The sequence below is a fragment of the Triticum aestivum genome, chromosome 3B (genome assembly GCF_018294505.1).
Source record: "Triticum aestivum cultivar Chinese Spring chromosome 3B, IWGSC CS RefSeq v2.1, whole genome shotgun sequence".
Taxonomy (NCBI): domain Eukaryota; kingdom Viridiplantae; phylum Streptophyta; class Magnoliopsida; order Poales; family Poaceae; genus Triticum; species Triticum aestivum.
In genome coordinates this window covers 50,049,708-50,068,297 of record NC_057801.1, presented here as the reverse complement: position 1 = coordinate 50,068,297, position 18,590 = coordinate 50,049,708, and the positions used below count along the sequence as shown (strand labels likewise).

Here is an 18,590-nt window from a genome sequence, read left to right as displayed (position 1 = left end):
TTACTGTAGGAACAAATCTGAATTTGGTTAATATTTTTCATAGTCAAGTGTGGGTATATATGTTATCAACACCATAACAAATAGCAGAGCAGGAATGAACACAACAGCACTAACCAAAAACATATTCAACCCGTAGCAAAACAATCACACTCAAACATTTTTTATGCTACCCCTGGATTGATGTTGTACCTAGAAGATAAATCATATGAATCAGGCCCACTTCCTTGAGGATGCACGACTCCCATGGTATTATTCCCTTTGTCTCCTCATTTCTTGAAGCAAATAAACCATAAGAGCTTTGTTGCAAAATAAAGCAGCCATGAGCTATCACTTGGACTCATACACAGATTACTTGTACAGACATCCTGCTAAAAGAACACACAGCCACATCCAATTGTCTCTGTGAGCTAAATATTTAGATTGGGGTATGGAGCTCATGGAGCAGGAGCTTCTTGCCTACAAATTGCATTGAGACTATGTTCAAGCGAACCTTCATCTCACCCATTCTCATATGCAAGACCAGAAGACAACAGTTAATCCAAGCAGAAAAAAAAAACTGTTTCGAGAGCATTTGTTGCCAACGCTGAATTTCCTTTCCCCAAACACAGGACCAAAAATCCACCTCCTAATAATCCTAGAAAGCAAGCTGCGGGCTCTAATTGTACAAACAGATTCTGCTCCTGGATCACTACAAGGCTAGAACATATCGATTTATCTGTATCGGGAGAATTGATTTTAACCCCCCCTGCGCGCTCCACTTTGATCTTGTACCCCCATGTTCGTGCGACTCGCTCTGAGACCCCCTGGGCCGTCCAGTGGTTGCTAATAACCCCCTTTTGCCTGTTTAACACATTTGTTAGTATCTAATCATCAAATAGAAATAAGAATGGACAGAAGTACCCTTCAGTTTAAAAAGATCTCTTTACCTAGTCTGAACGTCCCAGCCACAATTTTTTTCTCAAATGACAGGATTTGCTTCAACTGTGCTATGTTTCTCACAGAAAAAAAAGAAGTTCAATTTTGCTGTATATGTAGCCTTTCAAACGAACAGAATACAAATAATATAGTCTCACAATGATTCCATGATAGCATATATAATAAGTTCAGCAAGGTTCTACAGAACTGCATGACAACAAATAAAGGTGAGTCTCCACCTCACTTACACAGCAGAATTAAAGTGAGTCTCTACCTCACACACATAGCAGAATAATAGTGAGTCTCTGCCTCACTTACACAGGACCAAAAGGAGAGTTTGCACCTCACATACAGAACAATAAAGTGAGTCTGCACCTCACACATAGCAATAACACAAGTTCATCACAGATCGCTTAATTTCTTCCTCTTTGGAGTCATTTTCTTCTTCTTTCCTTTTGCTGGAGACTTTGGTGGTGGAGTAGCAGCTTCAGATGTTGCTTGGCTCCTTGTGACAGCTCCAGGACTAGCTTGAGATGCCGCTTGGCTTCTTGTCACAGCTCCAGGACTGCTACAAGTGGCGACATTCTTGCTCTTGGTTGGTGTAGATGGAATCACATTGCTAACTGAGACATCAAACCATGGAGATGGATTCTTTTTCCCCATACTTTTCCTACAAAAAGAAGCAATTAGAGATATTTTCATGTTAAAGAATCATGGTGTTATAGGTAGAAAACAACAACAAGTATTAGTTTGTACCGTTTCTTTGTTCCATTTTGAGGACAGCCGGCTTCTCTATGTCCTACGTCCCCGCATTTGTTGCATTTGTTCAATGATCCCTTCCTTGATCCACCTTCCCACCAACTCTTCATCCTCTGTTTTCTTGTTCTTCCAGCACCTTTTTTCTTGCCTTTTGGAATTGGTGGACGCAACACAAAGCCTGTATCAACATGTGGCCACTGATTCTTGTCCGTAAGGGGCTCAATTACACCTTCATATGCTGCCCTGAATCTGCTAACTGAGTAGTACTCGTGCACATAATCCTCCATGTTCACAAAGTTGCGAGCTTGCAAAACATTTATGAAGGCTAGTGCATGGTCACAAGGCTTGCCTGTGTGCTGCCATTGCAGACATGTACACTCATGTGTGAGTGTTTTGACGACATGTCTTTCATCCCCTTTGTTATCATTTTTCACTTCTCCACTCCAATCAGCTGATGCTTTAGCCTTGAGATGTCCTAGTCCTCGAGTCTTTGCATTTAATTGGTGTATGACAAATGACAGATTATGGTAATCCCTAAGGTAAGGATACGCTTTCTCAGATGCCTCAAACACCTTTGTCATGTGATGTTGATATTCTTCCGCCCTATATGCCCTAGCAGCAGGCCACAACCGTCCAAACACATCACCATGAAAATATTTCTGAAAATTATGCCACATATGCCTAAAGCACTCACGCTGCTCAGCTTGAGGGAAAACCTTTTTAACAGCATTTTCAAGACCCTTGCAAGCATCCGTACAAACAGCCAGTACTGGAGGGTCCCCTATTGCCTTCTTCACTTGATTCATGAACCAAGCCCAATTTTCTCCATTTTCAGACTCAATAAAGCCATACGCCACCGGGAACATCCAATTGTGACCGTCCAAAGCAGTGACTACAGCTAGCTGACCTTTCCACTTGCCATTTAAGTGAGTTGAGTCTATGCTGATATATGGCCTACATCCATTCAGAAACCCATCTATGCATGGCTTGAAAGCAATAAATAGCTTGCTGAAATGTACTTCACCTTCACTTGTGGTTGTATCAATCTCTACAATACTCCCTGGAGACCTCAATTCTATCTCGGCCTTGTAGTTGTACAACATCCTGAAACTTTCTTCCCAACTCCCATACAAGCTGGTTGCTGCCTTTTGTTTGCCTTTCCACACTGTGTTATAGTCAAGTGTGACATGATGCTCTTCCTGTAACTCTTTAAGTATCTTCACAGCACCAATGGTTGGATCTTTCTTAAGCATAGTTGCTGCCTTGTCAGCCACCCAAGATTGACTTGTCATTCTAGTCACTTTTCCACTCGTTGAACTACAAATATGTTCTATTTGATGCTTCACAACCTACAACAAAGAATGATTCAAATCGAAAGATCATTACAATGACAAGCAAAGAAACAAAGTAATATTCGAACTCTCCAAAGAAACAAAAATTATTACCATCACACAATTTTCGTCTCTCTGCCAACTAGCAGTTAAGGACCATTTGCAAGGTTGGCCTATCATGGATTGACCTTTACAAAAAGCCTGAAACCTTGCCGGCTCATTTTTTTTAGTGCCATATTCGAACTCTCCATTGATAGCGAACTGTTTTATAGCCTTTCTAAACGCAGCCATATCAGGATAAGGGGTCCCTATATCCATCTTTGGTTTTCGTTCATCCCACGCAATAAGTGGCTCCTCTGGAGCATTATCATCAACAGCAATAGCTGCCCCTTTGACATCATCCAAGTCATAATCAGGAGTAGGAGTGACAACAGGACCAAGGTTAGTTTTTCCCTCGCCCTCCTCTGTTTTCAAACCCAACAGAGCAAACATGGCTTTCTCGTCCGCCGGCTTTTCATCCGGAATCCCCTTTTCATCCCCATCATTTTCAGGTTCGATCACAAGACTTGACCAATCGACAATGGTACCAACGGTTTCTACTTCATTGCACGAGACCATCCCCGTGGTTAGGTTTGTCACACTGGATTGATTAGAATCATGCACAGACATTGCATCGATCCTATTCAATATAGACAAAAAAATCAGAAATTTCACACAAAAAGTCATGCATACATCAAACCAAAACAAGGGAATATGATGTTACCTTTTCAGATCCATCACACCCCTTTGCCGATCCAACCCCTCTCACTCAAATCCCCATCACCCTCAGTACCTAGGGTTTCTAAGATTTAGACGTCCGTACAAGGGGAACTACACCAACTCCATGGAAAAGGGAAGGGGGAAGCTTGCCTTACCTTGGGGCAGCAATGGAGGGCGGCGGAGCAGCAAGGGCGACGGCGGAGCAGCAGGGCGACGGCGGAGCAGCAGGGGCGGCGGCGGGGCGAGAGCGAATAGGCGGCTGGGTGGAGAGCTGGAACGAGCGAGCGAACTGGTGGCCCTGTCTCGCGTGAGGGTTTTTTTATCTAGCGTGTTGGGGGTATTGAGGGCAGTTTCGTCAAATAGAAATATTACCAGACCAGTTTTTCTTTCATTAGTAGCAAACTGAACGCATAACAACAAGAAGGGGGCAATCAGCAAAGAACGAGTCGGAACAGGGGGGCTCAGAGCGAGTCGCACGAACATGGGGGTACAAGATCAAAGTGGAGCGCGCAGGGGGGGTTAAAATCAATTCTCCCGAGGTGGCAGGAGACCGCCGTTCTTCCTTGCGCTGCCTCGTAGGTCGAAGAGGCCTGGGGGTGGATGCTGACATGCTGTGGTGTTGGACGCCTACACTCCTGTTGAGCAGACAGGAGGGAGAGGCGGCTGGGGGCTCGGCCGGCTCGGCGAATCAAGCCGCACAGCGTCCTCCGTCCGCTGTTGCTACCACCACCTGAGCTGGCCGGCCTGATGTGGCTAGGAGAGGGTCGCGTTGAAGGCCGCAGGCGCCGGCGGGACGCGACCGGAAAAGGATGCGGAGGGGGCGGCGACCTGCCGCGGGAGGAACGACGAGGCGTCGCTGCGGGTGGAAGGAGAGTGGTGATCCGGGGCTACGAGCGCCGTGGGAGACGGCCGAGAACGGAGGCGGCGACGGCGGCGTGCCGCGCCGGAGGGAGGGCCGCGGCTATGCGCCGCCCGCAGCGAGCCACACGCTAGCGTCGCCTGCAACGGGCTGGTACTGGGCCGGCCCAGTTACCACATGGTCCTGTCACGCTCAAGTTATCAAGACGACACGCGTGTTTTCTCTTTTTTCCCTTTGTTTACATTTTGAAATAAAAAAGAAAAAAAATAAAATGTGTGAAAAAATGTAAATGCAGTGTATCAAGAATGTTCGCCCCACTTTTATAAAATGTTTCTACCATTCAAAAAATGTATGAACGTTTCAAAAATGTTCTCGAGTTTCAAAAATGTGTACGTGACAATCTTAAAAAAATTATATACAATGTATAATAAATGTTTGCTAATTCAAAAAACATATTTCGTACTGTGCCATTCAAAAAAAATGTGTATCACATGTAGAAAAATTTGTTCACGCGTTTCAAACAAAATGTTTGTGACCCTTTTCGAAAATTGTTTATCCAGCATAAAAAAATGATTGCATAGTTCAAGCAAAACTTCAACGTGTATTTGGAAAAATGTTTAACACGTATTCGCAAAAATGTTCAAAACAAGTATTTAAAATAAACAAGAAATCATATATTTAAAAAATTTAAATGTATATAAAAATATTTAGATGTATACAAAAAATGAACAATGTGTATGAACAAAGTAGAAAAGAAAACATATATTTTGCACAAAAACTTGATCATGTATTTCATAAATACTAAATGAGTGCAACAACAATTTCCTGCTGTATACGAAAAATGTAGACAAAAACTTTGTAGTACAAACAGTAAAACTAGGGGAAAACCAAGAGGAGAGAAACTCATGCTCATTGGGTCGGTCCGATAGTCCCCCAACCGTAGAAGATTCCTAATAGGAATCGGTACGAGCTAGATATAACTCCTGCGGGGTGAGGCAGTGTGCGGGAGATGTGAGTGAGAGGGGAATGGGCCATGTGGGCCGGAGTCGGTCTCAGCGGGCCCTCCAACCGAGTTTTCCAGGTTTTAACGAGGCTTTCACGGGCCACTGCGGGAACCGCGATCCACCGTTCGTCTGACTCATGTTTCATCTTGACCGAACGGCCACAACAAAGGGGGCGATGTGTGAAGGAAATATGCCCTAGAGGTAATTAATAAAGTTTTTATTTATATTTCCTTATATCATGATAAATGTTTATTATTCATGCTAGAATTGTATTAACCGGAAGCTTAGTACATGTGTGAATACATAGACAAAACAAAGTGTCCCTAATATGCCTCTACTTGACTAGCTCGTTAATCAAAGATGGTTATGTTTCCTAACCATAGACATGTGTTGTCATTTGATGAACGAGATCACATCATTAGGAGAATGATGTGATAGACAAGACCCATCCATTATCTTAGCATTATGATCGTTACAGTTTCATTGCTACTGCTTTCTTCATGACTTACATGTTCCTCAGACTATGAGATTATGCAACTCCCGAATACCGGAGGAACACCTTGTATGCTATCAAACGTCACAACGTAACTGGGTGATTATAAAGATGCTCTACAGGTGTCTCCGAAGGTGTTTTTTGGGTTGGCATAGATCAAGATTAGGATTTGTCACTCCGTATTTCGGACAGGTGTCTCTGGGCCCTCTCGGTAATGCTCATCACTATAAGCCTTGCAAGCAATGTGACTAATGAGTTAGTTACGGGATGAAGCATTATGGAACGAGTAAAGAGACTTGCCGGTAACGAGATTGAACTAGGTATGATGATATCGAGGATCGAATCTCGGGCAAGTAACATACCGATGACAAAGAGAACAACGTATGTGTTGGGGAACGTTGCAAAAAATACAAATTTTCTACGCTTCACCAAGATCAATCTAGAGAGAGAAGTGCATCTACATACCCTTGTAGATCGCGAGCGGAAGCGTTCAAGAGAACGGGGTTGATGGAGTCGTACTCGTCGTGATCCAAATCACCGAAGATCCTACTGCCGAATGGACGGCACCTCCGCGTTCAACACACGTACGGTTCGGGAAGACGTATACTCCTTCTTGATCCAGCAAGGGGGAAGGAGAGGTTGATGGAGATCCAACAGCACGACGGCGTGGTGGTGGAAGTAGCGGGGAATCTCGGCAGGGCTTCGCCAAGCTCAGCGAGAGGGAGAGGTCTTGCGGGGGGAGAGAGAGGCGCCAGGGACTAGGGTGCGCAGCCCTCCCTTCCCTCCTCTTTATATAGGGGCCCTGGGGGGCGCCGGCCCCTTAGAGATCCAATCTCAAGGGGGGGGGGGGGGCGGCCAAAGGGGGGACTTGCCCCCAAGTCAGGTGTGGCGCCCCCCACCCCTAAGGTTTCCAACCCTAGGCGTAGGGGGAGGCCCAAGGGGGGCGCACCAGCCCACCAGGGGCTGGTTCCCTTCCCTCTTCAGCCCATGGGGCCCTCCGGGATAGGTGGCCCCACACGGTGGACCCCCGGGACCCTTCCGGTGGTCCCGGTACAATACCGTTGACCCCCGAAACTTTCCCGGTGGCCGAAACTGGACTTCCTATATACAAATCTTCACCTCCGGACCATTTCGGAACTCCTCATGACATCCGGGATCTCATCCGAGACTCCGAACAACTTTCGGGTTACCGCATACTAATATCTCTACAACCCTAGCGTCACCGAACCTTAAGTGTGTAGACCCTACGGGTTCGGGAATCACGCAGACATGACCGAGACAGCTCTCCGGCCAATAACCAACAGCGGGATCTGGATACCCATGTTGGCTCCCACATGTTCCATGATGATCTCATCGAATGAACCACGATGTCGAGGATTTAAGTAATCCCGTATACAATTCCCTTTGTCAATCGGTATGTTACTTGCCCGAGATTCGATGGTCGGTATCCCAATACCTCGTTCAATCTCATTACCGGCAAGTCACTTTACTCGTACCGTAATGCATGATCCCGTGACTAACCACTTGGTCACATTGAGCTCATTATGATGATGCATTACCGAGTGGGCCCAGAGATACCTCTCTGTCATACGGAGTGACAGTCTCGATCCGTGTCAACCCAACAGATACTTTCGGGGATACCTGTAGTATACCTTTATAGTCATCCAGTTATGTTGTGATGTTTGGTACACCCAAAGCACTCCTACGGTATCCGGGAGTTACACGATCTCATGGTCTAAGGAAATGATACTTGACATTGGAAAAGCTCTAGCAAACGAACTACACGATCTTGTGCTATGCTTAGGATTGGGTCTTGTCCATCACATCATTCTCCTAATGATGTGATCCCGTTATCAATGACATCCAATGTCCATAGTCAGGAAACCATGGCTATCTGTTGATCAACGAGCTAGTCAACTAGAGGCTCACTAGGGACATGTTGTGGTCTATGTATTCACACATGTATTACGATTTCCGGATAACACAATTATATCATGAATAATAGACAATTATCATGAACAAGGAAATATTATAATAATCATTTTATTATTGCCTCTAGGGCATATTTCCAACAGTCTCCCACTTGCACTAGAGTCAATAATCTAGTTACATTGTGATGAATCGAACACCCGTAGAGTTCTGGTGTTGATCATGTTTTGCTCGCGGAAGAGGTTTAGTCAACGGATCTGCGACATTTAGATCCGTATGCACTTTGCAAATATCTATGTCTCCATCTTGAACATTTTCACGAATGGAGTTGAAGTGATGCTTGATGTGCCTGGTCTTCTTGTGAAACCTGGGCTCCTTGGCAAGGGCAATAGCTCCAGTGTTTTCACAGAAGAGAGTGATCGGCCCCGACGCATTGGGTATGACTCCTAGGTCGGTGATGAACTCCTTCATCCATATTGCTTCATGCGCTGCCTCCGAGGCTGCCATGTACTCCGCTTCACATGTAGATCCCGCCACGACGCTTTGCTTGCAACTGCACCAGCTTACTGCCCTACCATTCAAAATATACATGTATCCGGTTTGTGACTTAGAGTCATCCAGATCTGTGTCGAAGCTAGCGTCGACGTAACCCTTTACGATGAGCTCTTTGTCACCTCCATAAATGAGAAACATATCCTTAGTCCTTTTCAGGTACTTCAGGATATTCTTGACCGCTGTCCAGTGTTCCATGTCGGGATTACTTTGGTACCTTCCTACCAAACTTACGACAAGGTTTACATAAGGTATGGTACACAACATGGCATACATAATAGACCCTATAGCCGACGCATAGGGGATGACACTCATCTTTTCTCTATCTTCTGTCGTGGTCGGGCATTGAGCCGAGCTCAATTTCACAGCTTGCAACACAGGCAAGAACCCCTTCTTGGACTGCTCCATATTGAACTTCTTCAATATCTTATCAAGGTATGTGCTTTGTGAAAGACCTATGAGGCGTCTCGATCTATCCCTATAGATCTTGATGCCTAATATGTAAGCAGCTTCTCCAGGGTCCTTCATTGAAAAACACTTATTCAAGTAGGCCTTAATGCTGTCCAAAAGTTCTATATCATTTCCCATCAAAAGTATGTCATCTACATATAATATTAGAAATGCTACAGAGCTCCCACTCACTTCCTTGTAAACACAGGCTTCTCCATAAGTCTGCATAAACCCAAACGCTTTGATCATCTCATCAAAGCGAATGTTCCAACTCCGAGATGCTTGCACCAGCCCATAAATGGATCGCTGGAGCTTGCATACCTTGTTAGCATTCTTAGGATCGACAAAACCTTCCGGCTGCATCATATACAGTTCTTCCTCAAGATAGCCGTTAAGGAATGCCGTTTTGACGTCCATTTGCCATATCTCATAATCATAGTATGCGACAATTGCTAACATGATTCGGACGCACTTCAGCTTCGCTACGGGAGAGAAGGTCTCATCGTAGTCAACCCCTTGAACTTGCCGATAACCCTTAGCGACAAGTCGAGCTTTATAGATGGTAACATTACCATCCGCATCCGTCTTCTTCTTGAAGATCCATTTGTTTTCTATCGCTCGCCGATCATCGGGCAAGTCTGTCAAAGTCCAAACTTTGTTTTCATACATGGATCCTATCTCGGATTGCATGGCTTCAAGCCATTTGTTGGAATCTGGGCCCGCCATCGCTTCTTCATAGTTCGAAGGTTCACCGTTATCTAACAATATTATTTCTAGGATAGGGTTGCCATACCATTCTGGTGTGGAACGTGTCCTTGTGGACCTACAAAGTTCAGTAGCAACTTGATCTGAAGTACCTTGATCATCATCATTAACTTCCTCTCCAGTCGGTGCAGGCACCACATGAACATCTTCCTGAGTTGCGCTACTTTCCGGTTCAAGAGGCAGTGCTTCATCGAGTTCTACTTTCCTCCCACTTATTTCTTTCGAGAGAAACTCTTTCTCCAGAAAGGACCCGTTCTTGGCAACAAAGATCTTGCCTTCGGATCTAAGGTAGAAAGTATACCCAATGGTTTCCTTAGGGTATCCTATGAAGACGCATTTTTTCGACTTGGGTTCGAGCTTTTCAGGTTGAAGTTTCTTGACATAAGCATCGCATCCCCAAACTTTTAGAAATGACAGCTTAGGTTTCTTCCCAAACCATAATTCATACGGTGTCGTCTCAATGGATTTAGACGGTGCCTATTTAAAGTGAATGTAGTTGTCTCTAGAGCGTATCCCCAAAATGATATCGGTAAATTGGTGAGTGACATCATAGATCGAACCATATCCAATAGAGTGTGATTATGACATTCGGACACACCGTTACGCTGAGGTGTTCCAGGCGGCGTGAGTTGTGAAACGATTCCACATTTCCTTAAGCGTGTACCAAATTCGTGACTTAAATATTCTCCTCCACGATCTGATCGTAAGAACTTTATTTTTCGGTCACGTTGATTCTCTACCTCATTCTGAAATTCCTTGAACTTTTCAAAGGTCTCAGACTTGTGTTTCATCAAGTAGACATACCCATATCTACTTAAGTCATCAGTGAGAGTGAGAACATAACGATAGGCACCGTGAGCCTCAACGCTCATTGGACCGCACACATCAGTATGTATAATTTCCAATAAGTTGGTTGCTCGCTCCATTGTTCCGGAGAATGGAGTCTTGGTCATTTTACCCATGAGGCATGGTTCGCATGTGTCAAATGATTCGAAATCAAGAGACTCCAAAAGTCCATATGTATGGAGCTTCTTCATGCGTTTGACACCAATGTGACCAAGGCGGCAGTGCCACGGATATGTGGGACTATCATTATCAATCTTACATCTTTTGGTATTCACATTATGAATATGTGTAACATCACGTTCGATAGTCATTAAGAATAAACCATTGACCAGCGGGGCATGACCATAAAACATATCTCTCATATAAATAGAACAACCATTATTCTCGGATTTAAATGAGTAGCCATCTCGTATTAAACAAGATCCAGATACAATGTTCATGCTCAAAGCTGGCACTAAATAACAATTATTGAGGTTTAAAACTAATCCCGTAGGTAAATGTAGAGGTAGCGTGCCGACGGCGATCACATCGACCTTGGAACCATTCCCGACGCGCATCGTCACCTTGTCCTTCGCCAGTCTCCGTTTATTCCGCAGCTCCTGTTTTGAGTTACAAATATGAGCAACCGTACCTGTATCAAATACCCAGGAGCTACTACGAGTACTGGTAAGGTACACATCAATTACATGTATATCACATATACCTTTAGTGTTGCCGGCCTTCTTGTCTACTAAGTACTTGGGGCAGTTCCGCTTCCAGTGTTCGCTTCCCTTGCAATAAAAGCACTCAGTCTCAGGTTTGGGTCCATGCTCTGGCTTCTTCCCGGCAACTGGCTTACCGGGCGCGGCAACTCCCTTGCCGTCCTTCTTGAAGTTCTTTTTACCCTTGCCTTTCTTGAAACTAGTCATTTTATTGACCATCAACACTTGATGTTCCTTTTTGATTTCCACCTCTGCTGATTTCAGCATTGAAAATACTTCAAGAAAAGTTTTCACTGTCCCTTACATATTGTAGTTCATCACAAAGCTCTTGTAGCTAGGTGGGAGCTACTGAAGGATTCTGTCAATGACCGCCTCGTCCGGGAGGTTAATGTCCAGACAAGCGATTGTGCAACCCAGACATTTTGAGTATGTGCTCACTGACAGAACTATTTTCCTCCATCTTACAACTATAGAACTTGTCGGAGACTTCATATCTCTCGACCCGGGCATGAGCTTGGAAAACCATTTTCAGCTCTTCGAACATCTCATATGCTCCGTGTTGCTCAAAACGCTTTTGGAGCCCCGGTTCTAAGCTGTAAAGCATGCCGCACTGAACGAGGGAGTAGTCATCAACACGCAACTTCCAGGCGTTCATTTCGTCTTGAGTTGCGGGGAAAACGGGTGCTTCACCTAGCGGTGCATCTAGGACATATGCCCTTTTGGCAGCTATGAGGATGATCCTCAAGTTCCGGACCCAGTCCGTGTAGTTGATGCCATTGTCTTTCAGCTTGGTTTTCTCTAGGAACGCGTTGAAGTTGAGGGCAACATTAGCGTGGGCCATTTGATCTACAAGACATATTGCAAAAGTTTTTGGACTAAGTTCATGATAATTAAGTTCATCTAATCAAATTATTTAATGAACTCCCACTCAGATAGACATCCCTCTAGTCATCTAAGTGATCCATGATCCGAGTCAACTAGACCGTGTCCGATCATCACGTGAGATGGACTAGTCATCATCGGTGAACATCTTCATGTTGATCGTATCTTCTATATGACTCATGTTCGACCTTTCGGTCTCTTGTGTTCCGAGGCCATGTTTGTACATGCTAGGCTTGTCAAGTCAACCTAAGTGTTTTGCATGTGTAAATCTGTCTTACACCCGTTGTATGTGGACGTTAGAATCTATCACACCCGGCCATCACATGGTGCTTCGAAACAACGAACTTTCGCAACGGCGCACAGTTAGGGGGAACACTTTCTTGAAATTATTATGACGGATCATCTTATTTACTACCGTTGTTCTAAGCAAATAAGATGCAAAAACATGATAAACATCACATGCAATCAAATAGTGACATCATATGGCCAATATCATTTTGCTCCTTTTGATCTCCATCTTCGGGGCGCCATGATCATCATCGTCACCGACATGACACCATGATCTCCATCATCATGATCTCCATCATCGTGTCTCCATGAAGTTGTTCGCCAACTATTACTTCTACTACTATGGCTAACGGTTTAGCAATAAAGTAAAGTAATTACATGGCGTTTATTCAATGACATGCAGGTCATACAATAATTAAGACAACTCCTATGGCTCCTGCTGGTTGTCATACTCATCGACATGCAAGTCGTGATTCCTATTACAAGAACATGATCAATCTCATACATCACATATATATCATTCATCACATCCTTTTGGCCATATCACATCACAAGGCATATGCTGCAAAAACAAGTTAGACGTCCTCTAATTGTTGTTGCATGTTTTTATGTGGCTGCAATAGGGTTCTAGCAAGAACGTTTCTTACCTACGTCAAAACCACAACGTGATATGCCAATTTCTATTTACCCTTCATAAGGACCCTTTTCATCGAATCCGATCCGACTAAAGTGGGAGAGACAGACACCCGCTAGCCACCTTATGCAACAAGTGCATGTCAGTCGGTGGAACCTGTCTCACGTAAGAGTACGTGTAAGGTCGGTCCGGGCCGCTTCATCCCACGATGCCGCCGAAACAAGATAAGACTAGCAGTGGCAAGTAAATTGACAAAATCTACGCCCACAACAAAATTGTGTTCTACTCGTGCATAGAAACTACGCATAGACCTAGCTCTGATACCACTGTTGGGGAACGTTGCAGAAAATAAAAAATTTCTATGCTTCACCAAGATCAATCTATGGAGTCATCTAGCAACGAGAGAGAGGAGTGCATCTACATACCCTTGTAGATCGCGAGCGGAAGCGTTCAAGAGAACGGGGTTGATGGCGTCGTACTCGTCGTGATCCAAATCACCGAAGATCCTAGTGTCGAACGGACGGCACCTCCGCGTTCAACACACGTACGATTGGGGAAGACATCTCCTTCTTCTTGATCTAGCAAGGGGGAAGGAGAGGTTGATGGAGATCTAGCAGCACGACGGCGTGGTGGTGGAAGTAGCGGGGAATCTCGGCAGGGCTTCGCCAAGCTCAGCGAGAGGGAGAGGTGTTGCGGGGGGAGAGGGAGGCACCATGGACTAGGGTGCGTAGCCCTCCCTTCCCACTTCAGCCCATGGGGCCCTCCGGGATAGGTGGCCCCACCCGGTGGACCCCCGGGACCCTTCCGGTGGTCCCGGTACAATACCGGTAACCCCCGAAACTTTCCTGGTGGCCGAAACTGGCCTTCCTATATACAAATCTTCACCTCCGGACCATTCCGGATCTCCTCATGACATCCGGGATCTCATCCGAGACTCCGAACAACTTTCGGGTTACCGCATACTAATATCTCTACAACCCTAGCGTCACTGAACCTTAAGTGTGTAGACCCTACGGGTTCGGGAATCACGCAGACATGACCGAGACAGCTCTCCAGCCAATAACCAACAGCGGGATCTGGATACCCATGTTGGCTCCCACATGTTCCACGATGATCTCATCGAATGAACCACGATGTCGAGGATTCAAGTAATCCCGTATACAATTCCCATTGTCAATCGGTACGTTACTTGCCCGAGATTCGATCGTCGGTATCCCAATTCCTCATTCAATCTCGTTACCGGCAAGTCACTTTACTCGTACCGTAATGCATGATCCCGTGACCAACCACTTGGTCACATTGAGCTCATTATGATGATGCATTACCGAGTGGGCCCAGAGATACCTCTCCATCATATGGAGTGACAAATCCCAATCTCGATCCGTGTCAACCCAACAGATACTTTCGGGGATACCTATAGTATACCTTTATAGTCACCCAATTATGTTGTGACATTTGGTACACCCAAAGCACTCCTACGGTATCCGGGAGTTACACGATCTCATGGTCTAAGGAAATGATACTTGACATTGGAAAAGCTTTAGGAAACGAACTACACGATCTTGTGCTATGCTTAGGATTGGGTCTTGTCCATCACATCATTCTCCTAATGATGTGATCCCGTTATCAATGACATCCAATGTCCATAGTCAGGAAACCATGACTATGTGTTGATCAACGAGCTAGTCAACTAGAGGCTCACTAGGGACATGTTGTGGTCTATGTATTCACACATGTATTACGATTTTCGGATAACACAATTATAGCATGAATAATAGACAATTATCATGAACAAGGAAATATTATAATAATCATTTTATTATTGCCTCTAGGGCATATTTCCAACAGTATGTTGTTGTGCGGTTTGACCGATATAGATCTTCGTAGAATATGTAGGAGCCAATATGAGCATCCAGGTTCCGCTATTGGTTATTGATCGGAGATCTGTCTCGATCATGTCTACATAGTTCTCGAACCCGTAGGGTCCGCACGCTTAACGTTCGATGATGATTTGTATTATGAGTTATGTGATTTGATGACCTAAGTTTGTTTGGAGTCCCGGATTAGATCACGGACATGATGAGGAGTCTCGAAATGGTCGAGACACAAAGATTGATATATTGGACCATGTTATTCGGACACCGGAAGAGTTCCGGGTAAAAACGGAGTGCCGGAGGGGTTACCAGAACCCCCCGGGGAAGCAATGGGCCATCATGTGCCATAGGGGATAGAGAGGACAACACACATAGGGGAGGGCCCCCATGGGGAGTACAAATAGGACAAGGGGAGGGGGTGCGGCCCCCCTTTCCCTCTCCCTCTCCCTCTCCCTTCCTTCCTTCCCCTTCCACCAAGTGGAATCCTACTAGGACTTGGAGTCCTAGTAGGACTCCCTCCTCTTGGCGCGCCCTACAGGGCAGGCCAGCCTCCCCCTCTCCTCCTTTATATATGGGGGCAGGGGGCACCCCAAAGTACAACAGACAATCTCTTAGCCGTGTGTGGTGCCCTCCTCCACAGTTTAACACCTCGGTCCTATCGTCGTAGTGCTTAGGCGAAGCCCTACGCCGGTAACATCATCATCACCGTCGCCATGCCATCATGCTGATGAAACTCTCCCTCGTCCTCAACTGGATCAAGAGCTCAAGAGGCATCATCGTGTTGAACGTGTGCTCAACACGAAGGTGCTGTACGTTCGGTACTTGGATCGGTTGGATCGTGAAGACATTCAACTACATCAACCGCGTTACTAAACGCTTCCGCTTTCGGTCTATGAGGGTACATGGACACACTTTCTTGTCTTGTTGCTATGCATCTCCTAGATAGATCTTGCGTGATCGTAGGAATTTTTTTGAATTACTACGTTCCCTAACAGTGGCATCCGAGCCAGGTCTATGCGTAGATGTTATATGCACGAGTAGAACACAAAGAGTTGTGGGCGATAATAGTCATACTACTTACCACCAACGTCTTACTTTGATTCTGTGGTATTGTTGGATGAAGCGGCCCGGACCGACATTACATGACCGCATTCATGAGACTGGTTCTACTGACGTGCTTTGCACATAGGTGGCTGGCGGGTGTCTGTTTCTCCAACTTTATTTGAATCGAGTTTGACTACGGCCGGTCCTTGTTGAAGGTTAAAACAACACACTTGATGAAAAATCGTTGTGGTTTTGATGCGTAGGTAAGAATGGTTCTTGCTAGAAGCCCGTAGCAGCCACGTAAAACTTGCAACAACAAAGTAGAGGACATCTAACTTGTTTTTGTAGGGCTTGTTGTGATGTGATATGGTGAAGACATGATGTGATATAAATTGTTGTATGAGATGATCATGTTTTGTAACAGAGTTATCGGCAACTGGCAGGATCCATATGGTTGTCGCTTTATTGTATGAAATGCAATCGCCATATGATTGCTTTACTTTATCACTAAGCGGTAGCGATAGTCATAGTAGTAATAGTTGGCGAGATGAGAATGATGCTACGATGGAGATCAAGGTGTCAAGCCGATGACGATGCTTTGGTGATGGAGATCATGAGCACAAGATGATGATGGCCATATCATGTCACATACTTTGATTGCATGTGATCTTTATCTTTTATGCATCTTATTTTGCTTAGTACTGCGGTAGCATTATAAGATGATCCCTTACTAAATATCAAGGTATAAGTGTTCTCCCTGAGTATGCACCGTTGCTACAATTCGTCATGCCGAGACACCGCTTGATGATTGGCTGTGATAAGCTCTATGTTCACATACAACGGGTGCAAGCCAGTTTTGCACGTGCAGAATACTCGGGTTAAACTTGACGAGCCTAGCATATGCAGATATGGCCTCGGAACACTAAGATCGAAAGGTTGAACGTAAATCATATAGTAGATATGATCAACATAGAGATGTTCACCATTGAAAACTACTTCATCTCACGTGATGATCGGACATGGTTGAGTTGATATGGATCATATGATCATTTAGATGACTAGAGGGATGTCTATCTAAGTGGGAGTTCTTTAGTAATATGATTAGTTGAACTTTAATTTATCATGAACTTAGTCCTGATAGTATTTGCAAATTATGTTGTAGATCAATAGCTCGTGTTGTAGCTTCCCTATGTTTTTTGATATGTTCCTAGAGAAAACTAAGTTGAAAGATGATAGTAGCAATGATGTGGAATGGGTCCATGATCTGAGGTTTATCCTCATTGTTGCACGGAAGAATTATGTCCTTGATGCACCGCTAGGTGACAGACCTATTGCAGGAGCAGATGTAGACATTATGAATGTTTGGCTAGCTCAATCTGATGACTACTTGATAGATTAGTGCACCATGCTTTACGACTTAGAACCGAGACTTCAAAAACGTTTTGAAAAGCCACGGAGCATATGAGATGTTTCAAGAGCTGAAATTGGTATTCCAGACTCATGCCCGTGTCGAGAGGTATGAGACCTCTGACAAGTACTTCGCCTAAAAGGATGGAGGAGAATAGCTCAGCTAGTGAGCATGTGCTCAGAATGTCTGGGTACTACAATCGCTTGAATTAAGTGGGAGTTAATCTTCCAGATAAGATAGTGATTGACAGAGTTCTCTAGTCACCATCACCAAGTTACTGGAACTTTGTGATGAACTATAATATGCAAGGGATGACAAAAGCGATTCCCGAGCTCTTCGTGATGCTGAAATCAATGAAGGTAAAAATCAAGGAAAAGCATCAAGTGTTGATGATTAAAAAAATCACTAGTTTCAATAAAAGGGCAAAGGGAAAGAAAGGGAACTTCAAGAAGAATGGCAAGCAAGTTGTCACTCCCGTGAAGAAACCCAAAGCTGGACCTAAGCCTGAAACTAAGTGCTTCTACTGCAAAGGAAATGGTCACTGGAAGCGTTGTTACCCCAAATATTTGGTGGATAAGAAGGATGTCAAAGTGAACAAAAGTATATTTGATATACATGTTATTGATGTGTACCTTACTAGTGCTCATAGTAACCCCTGGGTATTTGATACTTGTTCAGTTGCTAAGATTAGTAACTCGAAACAGGAGTTGCAGACTAAATAGAGACTAGTTGAGGGTGACGATGTATGTTGGAAGTGGTTCCAAGATTGATATGATCATCATCGCACAACCCCTATACTTTTGGGATTAGAGCTGAACCTAGATAAATGTTATTTGGTGTTTGCATTAAAGCATGAATATGATTAGATCATGTTTATTGCAATACGGTTATTCATCTAAGATAGAATAATTGTTATTTTATTTACATGAATAAAACCTTCTATGGTCATACACCCAATGTTGATGGTTTATTTAATCTTGATCATAGTGATACCCATATTCATAATATTGATGCCAAAAGATGCAAAATTGATAATGATAGTGCAACATACTTATGGCACTGCCGTTTAGGTCATATTGGTGTAAAGCGCATGAAGA

The 18,590-nt window shown here is 44.5% G+C and overlaps 1 protein-coding gene across 1 annotated transcript; it reads right to left on the bottom strand.

Moving 5' to 3' along the window:
- Nucleotides 1–1,073: 1,073 nt before the first annotated feature.
- LOC123064659 (uncharacterized) lies at nucleotides 1,074–2,996 on the bottom strand. Its single transcript, XM_044488093.1, has 2 exons — nucleotides 1,672–2,996; nucleotides 1,074–1,585 (listed from the first exon to the last, which is right to left on the bottom strand). Exons 1-2 carry the CDS (start codon nucleotides 2,964–2,966, stop codon nucleotides 1,318–1,320), a joined length of 1,563 nt encoding a protein of 520 aa, XP_044344028.1. The 5' UTR covers nucleotides 2,967–2,996; the 3' UTR covers nucleotides 1,074–1,317.
- Between the last annotated feature and the right edge of the window lie 15,594 nt (nucleotides 2,997–18,590).

What these genes read in the sequence shown, in the direction of transcription:
- LOC123064659 (XM_044488093.1), bottom strand. Translation starts at nt 2,966, where the DNA reads ATGACAAGTCAATCTTGGGTGGCTGACAAGGCAGCAACTATGCTTAAG. An exon ending in CAAAATGGAACAAAGAAACG is followed by an intron (nt 1,586 to 1,671) that starts GTACAAACTAAT and finishes TTCTTTTTGTAG; the next exon opens with GAAAAGTATGGGGAAAAAGA.